The sequence below is a fragment of the Phacochoerus africanus genome, chromosome 7 (genome assembly GCF_016906955.1).
Source record: "Phacochoerus africanus isolate WHEZ1 chromosome 7, ROS_Pafr_v1, whole genome shotgun sequence".
NCBI classification, from domain to species: Eukaryota; Metazoa; Chordata; class Mammalia; order Artiodactyla; family Suidae; genus Phacochoerus; species Phacochoerus africanus.
The window spans coordinates 31,067,653-31,082,828 of record NC_062550.1 but is presented as its reverse complement, the minus strand read 5'-3'; the positions used below and the strand labels follow the sequence as shown (position 1 = coordinate 31,082,828).

The 15,176-nt window shown below is 47.2% G+C and overlaps 1 protein-coding gene across 1 annotated transcript in view; it reads left to right on the top strand.

Annotated features, from left to right (window-relative positions):
* The window catches only part of PPM1H (protein phosphatase, Mg2+/Mn2+ dependent 1H), a 273,912-nt gene that overhangs the window by 195,662 nt on the left and 63,074 nt on the right, over nucleotides 1-15,176 (top strand). Inside the window, exon 6 of the mRNA XM_047787110.1 lies at nucleotides 8,905-9,023. Coding sequence (XP_047643066.1) covers nucleotides 8,905-9,023 — 119 coding nt within the window. The remainder of the gene's footprint in view (nucleotides 1-8,904; nucleotides 9,024-15,176) is intronic.

Below are 15,176 nucleotides of genomic sequence, written 5' to 3'. Positions count from 1 at the left end.
TTTTTTAAAGATTTGTGTTGAACACGGAAAAAAATCCTCATTTTAATCACTTCCTTTCACATATTGAGAAGTCCAAACATTGAAAAAATTAATTCCTATACATTTTTTCTAGTTAAAGGATTTTACAAAGCATTCCCCTCTCCGGGAATACACCCTCTCCTTTCACACAAGTATTTTTACTTTCCACATTCTGATGATGGAAGTGGAAATTGGAAAAACTGCTTTGGAAAAGGGATTTGATCCAGCGATTCCACTCCTAGGTATGTACTTAACAAAGTATGCGCGACTTTTCACACCAAAAGACTCAAACAGGCGTAGCGGCATTGTTCGTACGAGCCCAAGCTGGAAACCATCCAGATGACCATGGCGCATGGAATGGCTAAACTGTGGGGCAGTCACAGGGTGGAATGAACAACGTGTAACTATACCCACCATGAATCTCATAGACTTAACATTAGCCTGTAGGATTCCGTAGGACCAATAGAAACAGGCAACGCCAGCTGGGAAGAGCGGAGGTAGTGCTTCCTTTGGGGGCAGCAGCAGGAATTGAATGGGGTCCTGACCCCAAGATGCTGATAATATTCTGTTTCTTGATCTGGGTGCCAGTTAGATGGGTGTGTTCAGTTGGTGAAAACTCATCCATCTGTATGTGTATGATCTGAGCATGGTACTGTGTGTATATTATACGTCTTTGAAAAGGTTTTTTTCTTTAAAGTACTTTGACATCTTTGAAGTGTACATCACCCTTTTTGAGGAGGGGTCCTCCTGCCAGAGCTCAAAGTCATGCAGCAGAATAGGCTGGCCAGGCAGCCACACTCCTGCCACCTTTCTGCCCCAACCATTTTCTTCCTCTGAGCAGCTCCAAAAGCAGCCGCGCCCCCTCCACACACACCCCGTGTTGCTTCTCACTTCGTGCCTCCGCTCTTGCTGCACTGGCCCCAAAGGCCTTACCTGACGGACCCTTTTCAGAGCCCCCCATTCAGCACCCCACTTTTTGTTCCCTGGAGATAGATAACTCCATTTCCACTTATAAGCCCTCCTCATTCTCCCCTGCTGGTGTGTGAGCTCTGAGCACAGGGGCTCCTGCAGGAGCTCCAGTGTTAGTTGCAGGAATTCTCTTGGCTGGATGCCCCCCAAAGCTGAGGCGATCCCCTCAGTGGTGGGCACTGCTCTCTGGCAAGCTGACCCACCAGGCAGCAGGAGGAAAATGTATTAAAAGGAGGCAGCATCTGTGTTCCCCAGCAGGCAATTTTGAGTCACTTCAGGACCCACCATCTCAGTGTCTGCAGGAAACTTGGTTCAGGTTCCTCGCCAAACCAGTATACGCGTATCACTCTCTAGGACCTGGGTTCATGGTTCCACTCCCTGTTCCCTCCCTGCCTTGCCCAGGTGCTCAGAGCCCTCCCTCCTTCCCTCCCCCAGCACAGGAGACTGGGACTCAAGTCCCTATGCTCTGGAGCAGGGCAGACCTGGGTTCAGGTCACTCATCCCCTCTGCTCTAGAGAGAGGCTCCCTAGAAGGACCCACAAGGCTTCTCTTCCTCAGGCTTGTCCCCTCTTGTTATGGCTCAATCCCTCTGCCACCCGAGATTCTCACTGGGATGGAATGGTTATCTCCTCACAGTGTGGTGCTCACCTCCATCCCCTTCCCCTGGAGCTGGTTTCTTTCCAGGAGAGGAGCAGCCAGGAGAAGTTGTCCCACCCTCCTAGCCCATCGCTGGTGCCCTGCTCCTTCTTGACACAGCAGGTTACTCCAGCATCCTCTCCCTAGAGAAGATACCTCTTTTTGTCCCTGGCCAGATAGAACCATATCTGGAAATGTGTTCTCATTATCCGTCCAGACACTTAGTGGCAAGAATATGTCCTACCTTCTTTTTTAGCAAAACTGCACAGTCCAGAGGCCTTAAAAGACTCTTGGCCACCAGCCTTTGATTTTGCCAGGGCAGTGGTTACCACGCCTTTTCCCCCAGGCACTATTTGTGGTACACCCCTGTGCTACGGGTGTCCCTCCACCCCTCTCCTTCAGTCAGGAGCATTCCATTATCCCTCCTTGATGGAAAACCTCAAAATTCAGGATAACAATGGAGGTACAAAAAGAGGTCCAATATTTTTTTCTTACATGGGGGAGGCTAGCACACTTGCAATTGGATTTTAGTATAAAATACATTTCTAAGTTTCTAGTCGGCATGCTTATTAGATAGAGAAGAGAAATCATATTATTTAGATATTCTTAGGATTGTGAAATATTACGGAGTTTTCAGTGGTATAATTGCACCCACACACGTGGTTTTACAGGAAGATACCTATCAAATTATAGAAAGTTAACTAAATCCAAAATACGTAATGCGTGTCTAACATTGTTTTTATGCACCATGGACCTTAGCTTTATCTTTGTCTAAAGATTGAAAGTGATGCTGTATTATTTTGTAAAATTTAATCATTAAAAGGTAAATTGTGTAAAGCAGGTCAGAATGTTCAGGATTCATTCTTTTAGCAAGTTCTTATTGAAAGCCTTTCCTATGGCTAGTGCTATACTGGGCACTAGAGTGTAGCTAAGGCTTTAAAAATAATGGACGTATTCAGGTATAGCTGATATGACTTGCATCACCATGGAGTTGGGTTGTTTTTTGTTTTGTTTTGTTTTTGTCTTTTTCTGCGGCATATGGAGGTTCCCAGGCTGTGGGTCGAATAGGAACTGTAGCCACCGCTCTATGCCACAGCCACAGTAACACCGGATCCAAGCCATGCCTGTGACCTACACCACAGCTCACCACCATGCTGGATCCTTAACCCACTGAGTGGGGTCAGGGATCAAACTTGTATCCTCATGGATGCTAGTCAGATTCCTTCCCACTGAGCCACGATAGGAACTCCCATGCAGATGTGTTTAACATACTCATATCCAAATAGCATCATCAAAGAGAAAAGCTAAACTATATCCAGCAGAGCAGATACATAAGGAATGTGTAGCAGAGTGTCCAGAATTTCCACTTTGCTTGTGGAAACGGGATCTTAATGTATGCTTGCTCCCATCTCATGGCTTATCCACTCTAAATGCAGTACAATGCCAGATCCTTAACCCACTGTATCCCAAGGAAATTCCCTGTTAGTGTCTTTTTAAAATGAAAGTAATCCATGTTCAATGGTAGAAGTATTTATAAATATAGATAAATTAAAAAGAAAACCCAGAGTTCCCGTCGTGGCGCAGTGGTTATCGAATCCGACTAGGAACCATGAGGTTGCGGGTTCGGTCCCTGCCCTTGCTCAGTGGGTTAATGATCCGGCGTTGCCGTGAGCTGTGGTGTAGGTTGCAGACGCGGCTCGGATCCCGCGTTGCTGTGGCTCTGGCATAGGCCGGTGGCTACAGCTCCGATTAGACCCCTAGCCTGGGAACCTCTATATGCCGCGGAAGCAGCCCAAAGAAATAGCAAAAAGACAAAAAAAAAAAAAAAGAAAAGAAAACCCGTCAGATAATACTGTATAATGTTTTGATGACTTTGCGTGTAGGTACCTGTATACATATAAGGCCATGTTATGGACTGAATGTTTGTATCCCCCCACCCCACAATCATATGCTGAAGCCCTAACCCCCAATGTGCTGAATTTGAAGGTAGGGCCTTTATACAAGTAATTAAGGTGAAATGAAGTCATAAGAGTGAGACTCTGATTTGATAGGATTAGTTTCCTGATGAGAAACATCAGAAAGCTTGAGTTAGCTCTCCACGGGAGCACAGAGGCAAGGTCACGGGAGATGCAGCAAGAAGGGGACCACCTGCAGGCCAGGAAGAGAGCCCTCACCAGGCTGCAAACCTGCTGTAGGTGGATCTTAGGCTTCCCAGCCTCCAGGCTGGGGAAACTAATTTTTTTGTTGTTTCAAACTCCCCAGTCTGTGGTATTTTGATATGGCAGCCTGAGCTGAGATAGACCACCTCATGCACACTTTCGTGAATATTGCACAGAAAGGTACACTAGTGAGCAGAAGTGTGTGTTCCTCAGAAAGCCAACAGGAATGTGTCCCATGATATTTTAGCATCTCATTTTTCACTCATTAGCCACCTATTTGTTCTGCTTAGCTTAGTTGTTTTTTTTTTTTTTTTTTTTCCTTTAACACCAGTAACTCCATCCAAACTGAAGCACCGTTTCAGCCTCTGGATGCGCCTAGTCAGCCAAGGGGTTTGGGGAGGTGTGACCAGACTTGCTCAGCCATGTTCCCCAAGTGAGAGTCAGAAGGAAGCCAGCTCTGGGTGATTGCATTGCTGCTTCTGGCCTTCACACCCCTGCCTCTGAGGCTTGTAGTTCTGCTGTGGATTGTTTAAGAAATGCTGCATCACTGACGCACCCCTGCAACACAGCCCGCTCTTGTGTGGAAAATCACAAGTATGGAATGATTCAGAGTTGGAAAGTGATGAGTGCCATTGGATTCTAAATGTGAAAATGTTTTGGAATAACCTTAACCAATACGCTTCACTTATGTATTCCTTCCTAAATATGCACACAGTGATAGATAACAGACATCTGTCCCCGTCTAAAGGAGCTCTTTCAAAAATCACAAATTATAAATTTGGAGTGGTAAGAAAGCATGGTGCATACTATAATCGGCAGCTTCCCCCCACCCCCTACCCCTTCCCTAGAGGTAACAAAATGATGGCACATCTAATAAAGGGCATCTTAGAATTGATGACATAAAGTAGCCTGTTATATAACAGGAGGAGCAGGGGGTTTGTTGAGACTCCTGAAAGGCTCTGCACATGGTGGATGTCACAGGTGACACAGGGTTCACGGCCTCTTTGGGCCTGCCCATCTTCAGAGGGAGAGGCAAGGCAGCCGCTGCAAATAGCAGGCTGCTAGGGAGTGCCTCACCACCCTGCAAACTTTTCCCAGTACAACTGGCCAGGCACGAGAGTGAGAATACAAAATGTACTTAAGAGTGGCTTTTGGATCCAAACCTGTTTGTTATGTAATATACCTATGCATTGTGTACCTATATTTATACACACACATCCTCATTTATGTATACATATATATCCTATATAGATCTGTATACATGACACGATTCACAGCGGTTCACACACATGCGCACTCACAGGCGCATATTGCTTGATGACCTGCTCGTATTTTCTGTAGCACCTTTGTAAGTGATGGCACAGAATTCTTTTGCATGGATTTATGCTAGTTTAGTCACTCATATTGTTAAAGGATTTCTTCTCACTACTTCAGGAACATCCTTGTGGCCAAGCTGTGTGCAGATCTATAATTTTGGGTTTTTGGGGGGTTTTTTTTTGTCTTTTTGTCTTTTTGCCATTTCTTGGGCTGCTCCCACAGCATATGGAAGTTCCCAGGCTAGGGGTCGAATCAGAGCTGTAGCCACCGGCCTATGCCAGAGCCACAGCAATGCGGGATCCAAGCCATGTCTGCAACCTACACCACAGCTCACGGCAACACCGGATCCTTAACCCACTGAGCATGAGGTTGTGGGATCAAACCCACAACCTCATGGTTCCTAGTCGGATTCGTTAACCACTGCGCCACGACGGGAACTCCTATAATTTTTGGTTAACTGAAGCCTCGCAAGCTGCCTCTTTGTGTTTCAAACGTCGTATGTTCAGAAGCAACAGGATCACGGGCCCTGAACCTGTTGTTGACCCCTTACTGTTTCTTGTACATGTATGTGCAGATGAAAGGGTCGATACAAGGGTTAGGATGAGGGTTATGGGTTTGCTGTTACACTCTAGAACCCCCCCAGTCCTGGCTGATAACCTTGGGTAGGTGGCCTAACTTCTCTGGACCTTAGTCTCCTCATTTTTAGATTGAGTCGATGACATGTGCGTTGTAGGATGGCTTGTTGACATTGTAGCATAAGGTGTTTCAAGTGCCTGAGATGTGGTAACCCCTAAATCAGTGTTACTTCAGCTTGGAGATCTGGGGGTAAACAAAACTGCCATGCTGATACAGTCCTAAAGTTCTGAGAGATGAGGAAGGGTGAGTAGTAGATGCTGCTGTTCATTGACTAGTAATGCCTCTGGTCCTTAGTTTTCGTGGGTGGACAAAAATAAAGGAAAGGAATAAGATTGTATCTATTCTGTCAGTACAGCTGCCATCATGGGTGTGTGACTTGTGATTTAATGTGCTGCTTTTACCATCTTGAAATTTTTATTTTTTTATTTTTATTTTTGTCTTTTTAGGGCTGCACCCATGGTGTTTGGAAGTTCTGAGGCTAGGGGTTGAATCAGAGCTGCAGCTACCAGCCTACACCACAGCCATAGCAACGCCAAATCCGAGGCGCACCTGTGACCTTCACCACAGCTCACGGTAACACCAGATCCTTAACCCACTGAGCAAGGCCTGGGATACTACTCAGGTTCTTAGCCCACTGAGCCACAACAGGAACTCTGAAATTTTTAATTTTGAATAGAGGGTCCATATCTTCCTGTGGCCCTAGGCGCCACAGATTAGGTAGGGTCCTGCTCATGAGGTTGTTGGGGGTGTGAAATGCAAGCTCAAAAACACTTACCGCAGTACTCAGAATGCAGTAGGACTTGATAATCATTAGATGGATAAATTTTTTTATGAGCAGGAACAATCATAATAAGTGCATTATTGACATCATTTCATTTCATTATTAAAGCAGTGTGAGATAGCACTTCCCGTCATGGCTCAGCGGTTAGGGAACCCAACTAGCATCCATGGCCTCACTCGGTGGGCTGGGGATCCCTCGTTGCTGTGGCTCTGGCATAGGCCAGTGGCTACAGCTCCGATTCGACCCCTAGGCTAGGAACCTCCATATTGCCACGAGTGCAGCCCTAAAAGACAAAAATCAATCAATCAATCAAACAATCAATCAGTGTGAGATAAACCTGCAATTAATCTCCGTATTGCAGGTAAAGACACTGAACAGTTAAGTCACCCACTAAAATCACACAGCTTATAAATGCAGAGCTTGGATTCAAGTTCATATCCCCCAATGCCCATCCTATTGATCTGCCCTGTGAATATTAGTTCTCTTCATTGCTTCCCAGGGAACCTCTCTGCAAAACCCAGTGTTTAAGCATCCTTGGTACCCATAGGCAGCCCAAGTCTCATTCCTAGCTGAGGCTTCAGAGCCCCTCAGAGATGCTCCAGAATTCCCCCCCCCCGACCCCCCCCCCCCCCAGCCTGGAACCTGTTGGGGTTACTGCAGACAAGACATCTCTCCCACCGCCCCCAGTCCTATCCCATCCTGTCCCCAAGCCCGTTCAGCATCACTAACTCAGAGTTCCATTAGCTGGCCAGTCTGAACAGCCTGGGGACAACTCAGCTTGCTTCCTTTGACTGTCGAGCCACTTAGTTTCTGAGGACTGGCATCCAAGTAATACCTCCGAACCCCGGTGAGAGTCAGTGGGAGCCCTGCCAGTGTCAGGTCCCAGAAAAGAGGCTGCGGGAGGTGCCTGTTTCCAGTAGACCGAGGCCGTGGCCATCTGTCCTGTGGCAGGGATCCCTTGCTTTCTGACAGTGCCAGGCCGTGATTTGCTCTGCCCGCTCTTTTCCCTGCCAAAAGGGGGGTGGGGGAGCGGCGATCCATTCCACTACACTACTGCTGAGCAGGTGTACAGGGCTTGTGTGGGAAAGCCCCAGTGCAAATGCAGGTCTGCTTACGTGTGTGGCCTCTGAGCGGGGAGGTTAATGCTTGAGCATTTCATCTCTTGGATAAACTGGATTTGAATTTTGAATGTGACAATGAGACTGTTTGTTGTTTCAAAGCAATTCCCTAAGTGGCTGTTTGCTCAAGACTTTTGCAGTGTGAAGAGAGATTTGGGGGAGGGGCGGAAGCCATCTGCTCTGGAATAGTCTTCCAATTACATGATCAAATTACTGCAGAGCAAAATGGAGGGAGTCCAACAGAAAGTTCCTGTCTGGTGTATCCAGACCCAGCTCGCTCTCTCAGGCCATTGTGTTGACATGGAGACTCACATGCAGCTTTCAGAGGCAAGGCCGTGATAACTGGGAGGTGAGCAGGAGGCGAGCAGAGGAAGCCAAGGAGGAGAGAGTCAGGGACAGCTTTCCTGCCTCCTCAAGGTGCCCTTCAGCAAAGTGAAACCATCTTGGATTTGAATTAAAAAGTGAACAACCTTTTCTTTACTTTAGAGATACGTGTCTTTGATTACAACTGATTTATCATCTCAAATGAAAAAGTCACATCCTTTTGTAAATTACATTCATGATTTTTATTTGTTGATGATGTTCTGTTTGTATTTAGATTCTTTTTTTTTTTTTTTTTTTTTAGGGCCGCACCAGCAGCATATGGAAGTTCCCAGGCTAGAGGTCCAATCAGAGCTGCAGCTTCCAGCCTCCACCACAGCCACAGCAATGTGGGATCCAGGGCACATCTGCCATACTCACAGCAATGCCGGATCCTCAACCCACTGAGCAGAGCCAAGGATTGAACCTGCACCCTCATGGATACTAGTGGGTTTTTTTTTTTTTTACCACTGAGCCTCAAAGGAAGTCCTGGATTTAGATTCTTAAATATATTTCTTTCCCATATGAGAACAGTTTTCTTTCTTTTTCTTTCTTTCTTTCTTCCTTTTTTTTTTTTTTTTTTTTTTTGCTATTTTAGAGCCACACCCACGGCATATGGAGGTTCTCAGGCTAGGGGTCGAGTCAGAGCTAGGGCTGCCAGCCTACACCATAGCTCACAGCAATGCCAGTTACCTTAACCCATTGAGTGAGGCCAGGGATCAAACTTGCATCCTCATGGATCCTAGTCTAGTCGGGTTTGTTAACCGCTGAGCCACCAAGGGAACTCCCGAGAACAGTTTCTTATTTCTGAAATGCAGCCTGTCTCAATTTGTAAAACATCCTTGGGTCTTAGTTTTTCTTCTAAATTTGCATGTGTGTGTTTCTCTTTTCTTTTCTTTTTTGCTATTAGGCATTCATGCAGCCTCACTTGCTGGGGAATGAGTTCACACATTTGGAGTTTCCAAGGAGAGTACAGAGAAAGGAACTTGGAAAGAAGATGCTCTACAGGGATTTTAATATGACAGGCTGGTAAGAGTACGGCTCCCTCTGCCTCGGCCCTGCCACAGCGGGTGGGAAGGAAGCATCACCACCATAAAAAGCCACTTGTGTAGTTTTGATCAGGAGGTGCAGCCAGAGACCTGGGTTTGTGGGGAAGGAAAAGGATTAACGCCCACTTCTGCTGCATTCGCGTGGGCGCCTGTTCTCAGATCTGGCTGTTGGTTTGTCTTTCTGCTCTCCTCGGGGATACTAGACCCACGAAACGGATTTAATTCCTCGCTTCACACGCAGCAAGCATTTGGGGGCTTTTAAAATTCATTAAACATGGGTGGTTTTTGTTTTTAAGGTCAGGGTTACTAAAGAGGTAGCAGGGTTCAAAGAAATGGGCTAAAGCTCTATTTGGCCAGACCAGCTTGGATGTGAATCATAACTCTGACCTTTCTGAATTGGCAAAGTTGGACAAGCTACTTAACCCCTGTGAGTCCAATTTTCCGTGAATAGAGTGAAAAGAGTCCTTTTGGAAGGGTGGTTGTAAGGACAAGTGGTAACAAGCTCTCCTCATTACTTCATCACACATTCATATTGAAGTAAGAACTCTGGACAAGGGACATCTAATTCCCCAAACACGCCTATAAAATGCAGCAAAACCACTTGACTAAGACCTCATCTCTTTCTTCCAACGGGAAAGCAGATATGATGATGAAGTACTTGAACTTCACAGGGCTGGTGTGAGGATGAAATGAGAGAGCAAGACGTAGCATGGAGCGTAGGTAAGGATTCACTGTGGGGCCCTTCGATCCCCAGCCGGCAGACAGCAGGATGAGAGAGTGGTCTATTTCCTGGCTGTATCCCCAGCACAGGCAAAGAAGTAGATTCCATTATCTCCTCTTTGTTGACCAAAATAGCTATAACAGATGGTCACAGCCCAAATTCCCATGGTGATGACTTTTAGGCTGGGAATCTGCTCCTAGGGTACATCCTGTCTTAAAGGAACAGTTGAGCTTCTCAGGGAAGATAAGAGGCTGATCTAAGGTACTTTGCATTGTCCCTTGCCCTCCAAAGGAGAAGGTCCTCACCAATATCCGCTCTTCATCCAGAACAGGGCCAGCAAATTACAGCCCAAGGGCCAAATTCCACCCACTGCCCCTTTCTGTAGATAATTTTAAAAAGCACAACCATATTCATTTGTTTAGTTCGATCTGTCGCTACCTTCATCCTGCAACAGGGTGGTCGAGTAGTTGCAACAAAAACTCTGTGACTCTCAAAGCCTAAAGTATTTACCCCTACTCTAAAACATGGTCGGATTTAATGGAAAGGGTTCACTGTATTTGCAGCTCTGGGCTCTGGAGTTTTGTGGCTCCAGACTGGGTTTTCTTGCAAATGCATTTTTATTCAGTCAGCAAAATCAGCACTTCTTATGGAAAAGTTTGAGGTGAAAGCCGCGGCAGAGTTTGGTCCGGCTCTTGTGGAATTTGCAAAGATGGAAGGAAAGGCATCCCAGGTTAGGAACCCATGTGGTTGTAAACACATAAACAAAAAGAGCAGCTCAGAGAGACAGCAAGGAAAATGGCCCCATAGAGGGGGAGGGTCTGTGCTGAGCTGGTATCGAGGGAACAAAATTGAGAATTTGGGAAGCCAGGCAGGGAAGTTGAGATTTACTATGGGAGGCTGTCTTGTGTGTTTCTGAGGATGGTAAAAATGATGAAAGCAATGTTTTAGGAAGGTTGTTGTCAGAGGAGTTTGAAGGAGACTGACCAGGGGAGAAAGCAGATTCAAGTACCTAGAAGAAAAGGATCCTAGAAATATGTAGATCAGGTCTCCAGAGCCAAATAGAAGGATGGAAGCAGAAAACAGAGAAGGCAAGGAAATAAACAAGAAACTGGATGATTTAGGCCAAGGGATGATTGGAAGGGTAAGTTATTGATTGATTATTCTCTTTAAGTATGTCTCTTCGGCTGGTCTGTAAGCCCCCGGAGGAGGAGGCATGTAGTCCACAGGTAGTGATTATTTATTGGATGAAGGGAAGAAAAGTGTGATTGACAGAAGCTGATGGGGAGAAGGCCAGTGTTGTGGATGGGCAGTGGGAGGGGGAGGAAAGAGGAGCCCGCACACAAGCCATGCCGAGCTTGAGGCAAGGCTGTTTATATGTTCTTTCTCTGCCAAAAAGGCAAATTAGATCTCAGCAGTCAAAACAAACTTGATAAACAAATGGCTAAAGAGAACCCTTTTTAAATGCTTTTTTTTTTTTTAATGTAGGTAACTGCAGGAATTAGATTGTATCCAACTTTATACACACACAGTTATTCTCTTTTGCCTTCTCTGTTTCTCCTGTCACACACACGTTACACACACATGCACACACTACATTAGCATGGTCTTAAGCAAGTAAACAGTTCATAAATGGGCTATATTTCATTGTATGGAACTCCACAGGAGGGACCAAGCAACTTTGGAGCCAAGCCTGAGAATGGCTTCACTCAGACATGATTTGCCCATTTGTTTCAGCAAAGCTCCCCACGTGGCTGTTGGCTCGCCGCTTTGGCTAGGAGCAGAGACTGATGTAAATCTTTGTATATATTTCCTACCTGTTGTTACTTTTGATTTGAAAATGATGCTCTAGGAAAAAGAGAGCTCTTTACATTTTTGTTGGAAGAAGTTGGGAAGTTTCAAACCGATTTATACCACTGCCTGTGCACTCTCCCTTCCCCCCATCCAAACTTTAATGAGTTCTTTTAAGAAATGATTTTAACCTCTAACGGAAGACCTCAACTCTAGCAGTTGTGTTTTAGAACCGAAGAAACATAGGCTCCCAGTTTGCTGCCTTTCTGAGTTGTCTTTGGAAAAAGAAGGGCTGGCAAATTAATCCAGTGGGAGGAGATGAGGATCTGCAGCCTCTTTTCTCGCAAAAGCCTCAGAGGACCGTCAGGGCCTTGGGATTGGCAGAAGTAGACTGATGAGTATCTGGGATGGGTCATGTTCAAGGAGACAGATCAGGCCAGACCTCGTCCCTTCTTTATGTTTCTTGGCTTCAGAATTAGCCCTGGCCTGTGAAATTGTTTCTCTGAAACCTTTCGAACAAATAAGGATTCACCTATTGCCAAGCTGTTGAATCCTTACAGCTAAGACCCAGTTGTGGAAATTATTTCCCTGCTCGTCTTCCAGTAATCATGAGAGTCACGAGGCTGGCTGGCTTACAGTGAATGGGAGAGCTGAGGTCCAGGCGCTGTGATGACAGCTTTACATGACTCCTCATGTTGCACGACCCTGTGAATGGGGTGCATTTTACGGGTGAGGAAACTGAGGCACGGGGGGCTGAGTTCCTCGAGGGGAAAAGCCGGGCTGCAAACCCAGGCAGCATCACTTCAGGGTACTCAGTTTGCTAGGATGCTGAACTGCCAGATGCCCAATGAGGCCTCCTCTTTGTTCCCATTTTGCAGTTGAGCAAATGGAGGCCCAGAGGGATCAGCTGGTTCACTGAGCTGCCACTAATGCAAAATGGTGAGAATAACCCAGGCTTCTGGCTCTTAGTCCAGGGCCCTTTCTGATACAACGCATCAACTTTTTTTAAGAGTAAGCGTTGACATCATTATTCTGTTTTGAGCTCCGACAGGCATTTAAGCAGGGCACCTCCATCTACCAGGATTAGATGGAGGTGCCTAGAGGACAAGGGGATGGAATAAAGCATGTCAGGAGCTGCTAAGGTAGTAACATTTCTAGTTCCCAATCTGACCCCATGGACCATTGGCCAGTTTAATCCGTGGTGCTTCACACTCGTCACTCCAAGTCTGGGTGTAGTTTAGGAATGGAGATGGTGGGGAAGGTGCCCCCCCCAAACCCAAAACCTCCTTTTCTGAGGAACATTGACTGCTCCCCTTAGAGAAGCCTCCTGCCAGCTTTCTGTGGTGTGTCTGCAACCAGGAGGAAGTGTGGGAGAGGAGGCAGTTCTGGGAAGGCTTGTCTCATAATTAAGGATGAGGCTGTTGCCTCCTGATGGGGATCCTTTCTCTCCCACCCTCATGCTTTCTTGGAGACTGTGAGGCAGCTTGGCAGGCCCAGATTGTGTAGAGGACAAAAGGTTATTGTCGCCAGGACCTTCCTAATGAAATCTGGCTCTTCCCTGGCGGCCTTTCCCCCTCCGCTCAGATAGTTTGCACACAGTGGTTTGACTTACAAAGGCGTTTTCTAACAACACCTCCGGTGCCGAGTTGGTCCCTGATGTGTCCCAGCTCTCACTTTCTGTGCCTGGTGTCCCCGGTCTTGGTGCCAGAACCCCATCCTTGAACTCCGGTGCGAGTCTGTTCCCCTCCTCCCCAGCCCTTTGTGTGCAGCCGCTGTTGCACGAGGCACACTAGCTGGCAGTGTGAGCACAGTGCCCTGACCCACAGCCCTCTGTGCTGTCTCCGGCCATAATCTGCCAGCGAGCGTCTGCGTTACCGAGCCGAAACAACAGCTTCTCACAGCTGGCTTTGTGGCACCAAGTCCCCGCTCCCGTGACCGCTGGTGATTTTGCTTTCTCATGTAGGATCCATGTTCTTCGTGCTCTGCGTCCGGCCGCGTGGGGGTGATGAGCAAGCTGGGGGCCCAGGAGGACCCGAGAGGGGGCTGTAGCTGCACCCCTGGCGCCGGGCCAGATTCTCCAGCAGCTGTTCCTGGGCTGATGGGATTTGTAGCGAGAGCGAGGGCCAAAGAGGATGAGAAGTCCATCATGTGAATGCAAGATTGCTTCCAGATGGTTCTGGTTAAGAGTAAACTACATCAGAATACTTTCTTTAAGCAGAGCCTTTTTAACGTTTATAATGGTCTTATTTCAGGGGGAAGGCTGGCCTGGTAACTTCAGATGGCCTGGCTTGCTTAGGAAAGAGAGTACTGTCTTGGGAGACAAGCTCCTTGGGTACTGGTATTGGGGCCTTGGGCAAATCCTGGGCCTAGGTCTCTCATTTATAAAATACTTGCTTTGCTGCTCACGGCCAGCCTCCATGCCTGGTGGGGGATGGACTTTGCTCTGCTTTTCAGAGCTTCTGGAAAAGATAGATCCCACTAGAGAGGCTTCACTGATGGTAAACTTTCATTTTTATCTCTTGCAGGCCTTAATTCTTTAAGATTTTAACTTGATGACACATCAGGGTAATTGGTCCCTCCTTTATTTCCCGTGAAACTAAGAGTACTTTGGAGAATTTTCCCCTGGGAACAGAGTAGGGTCCACCATCATTTTTTTTTCCTCCCGGGACTCACTTCTTTTAGGAAGGCAAAAGAAAGATTTATGTGTGTGTTTTTGTTGTTTTGGCCACACCCATGGCACGCGGAAGTTCCTGGGCCAGGGATGGAACCCGCACCACAGCAGTGACCCCACTGCAGTGACAACACTGGATCCTTAACCCACTGCACCACAAGGGAACTCCAGGAAAGCTTTTCTCTTCTGTGTGCTCTCAACAGAGTGGCCACTGTGGCCATTCAAATTTCAATTAGTTAAACTTAAATAAAAGTAAAAATTCATTTCCCAAATCACACCAGCCACATCTCCATGGCTCAGGAGCCACATGTAGCTAGTGGCCACTGGACTGGACAGTGCAGATAGAGAACCTTTCCGTCAGCAAAAAAAGTGCTACCAGATGGTACTGCAATCTGGGCAATGTAAGGGTGCGGGTACACCTGGGGTGGAGGACAGAGCCAGATGCTGTCTGTCACGGAAGGTCCCAACAGCAAAGAGTTAAAGAAGAAAAAGAGAAAAGACAGCTGAGCCCAGACAGGGAGAGTGCGATGGTGTGGCCGCACTCTGGCTTCTGGCCCCACTACTACTAGACTGTGAGTCTAACACTGTGGGGCGGCGGCGGCGGAGGCGGGGGGGGGGTGGTCCTTATACTTTTCAGAACTTCAGGGACATAGGTCATAGTGTTTAGGGACCATGCATCTGCAGCGGTCACTCATTGGCAAGCCTGCGGGGCAGCATGAAGGAAGACCCATTATTTCTGCCCTGGACAGCAGCACACCCCTCTCCCCAAGCCTCTCCCCACAGCCTCCTGTGCTGTGCCAGCTGCTGGCACTTCTATTCCTCTTTCTTTTCCTTTCAGTTCTTGGAGAGTATTTCAGACCCTGATGATCGGATTAAAAAACTACTTCCCATCCAACCCCTCCCACTCTTCTCAATCCGCTGCCTGAAGCCCCGCTTGGGGTTGAGCGCCGCAG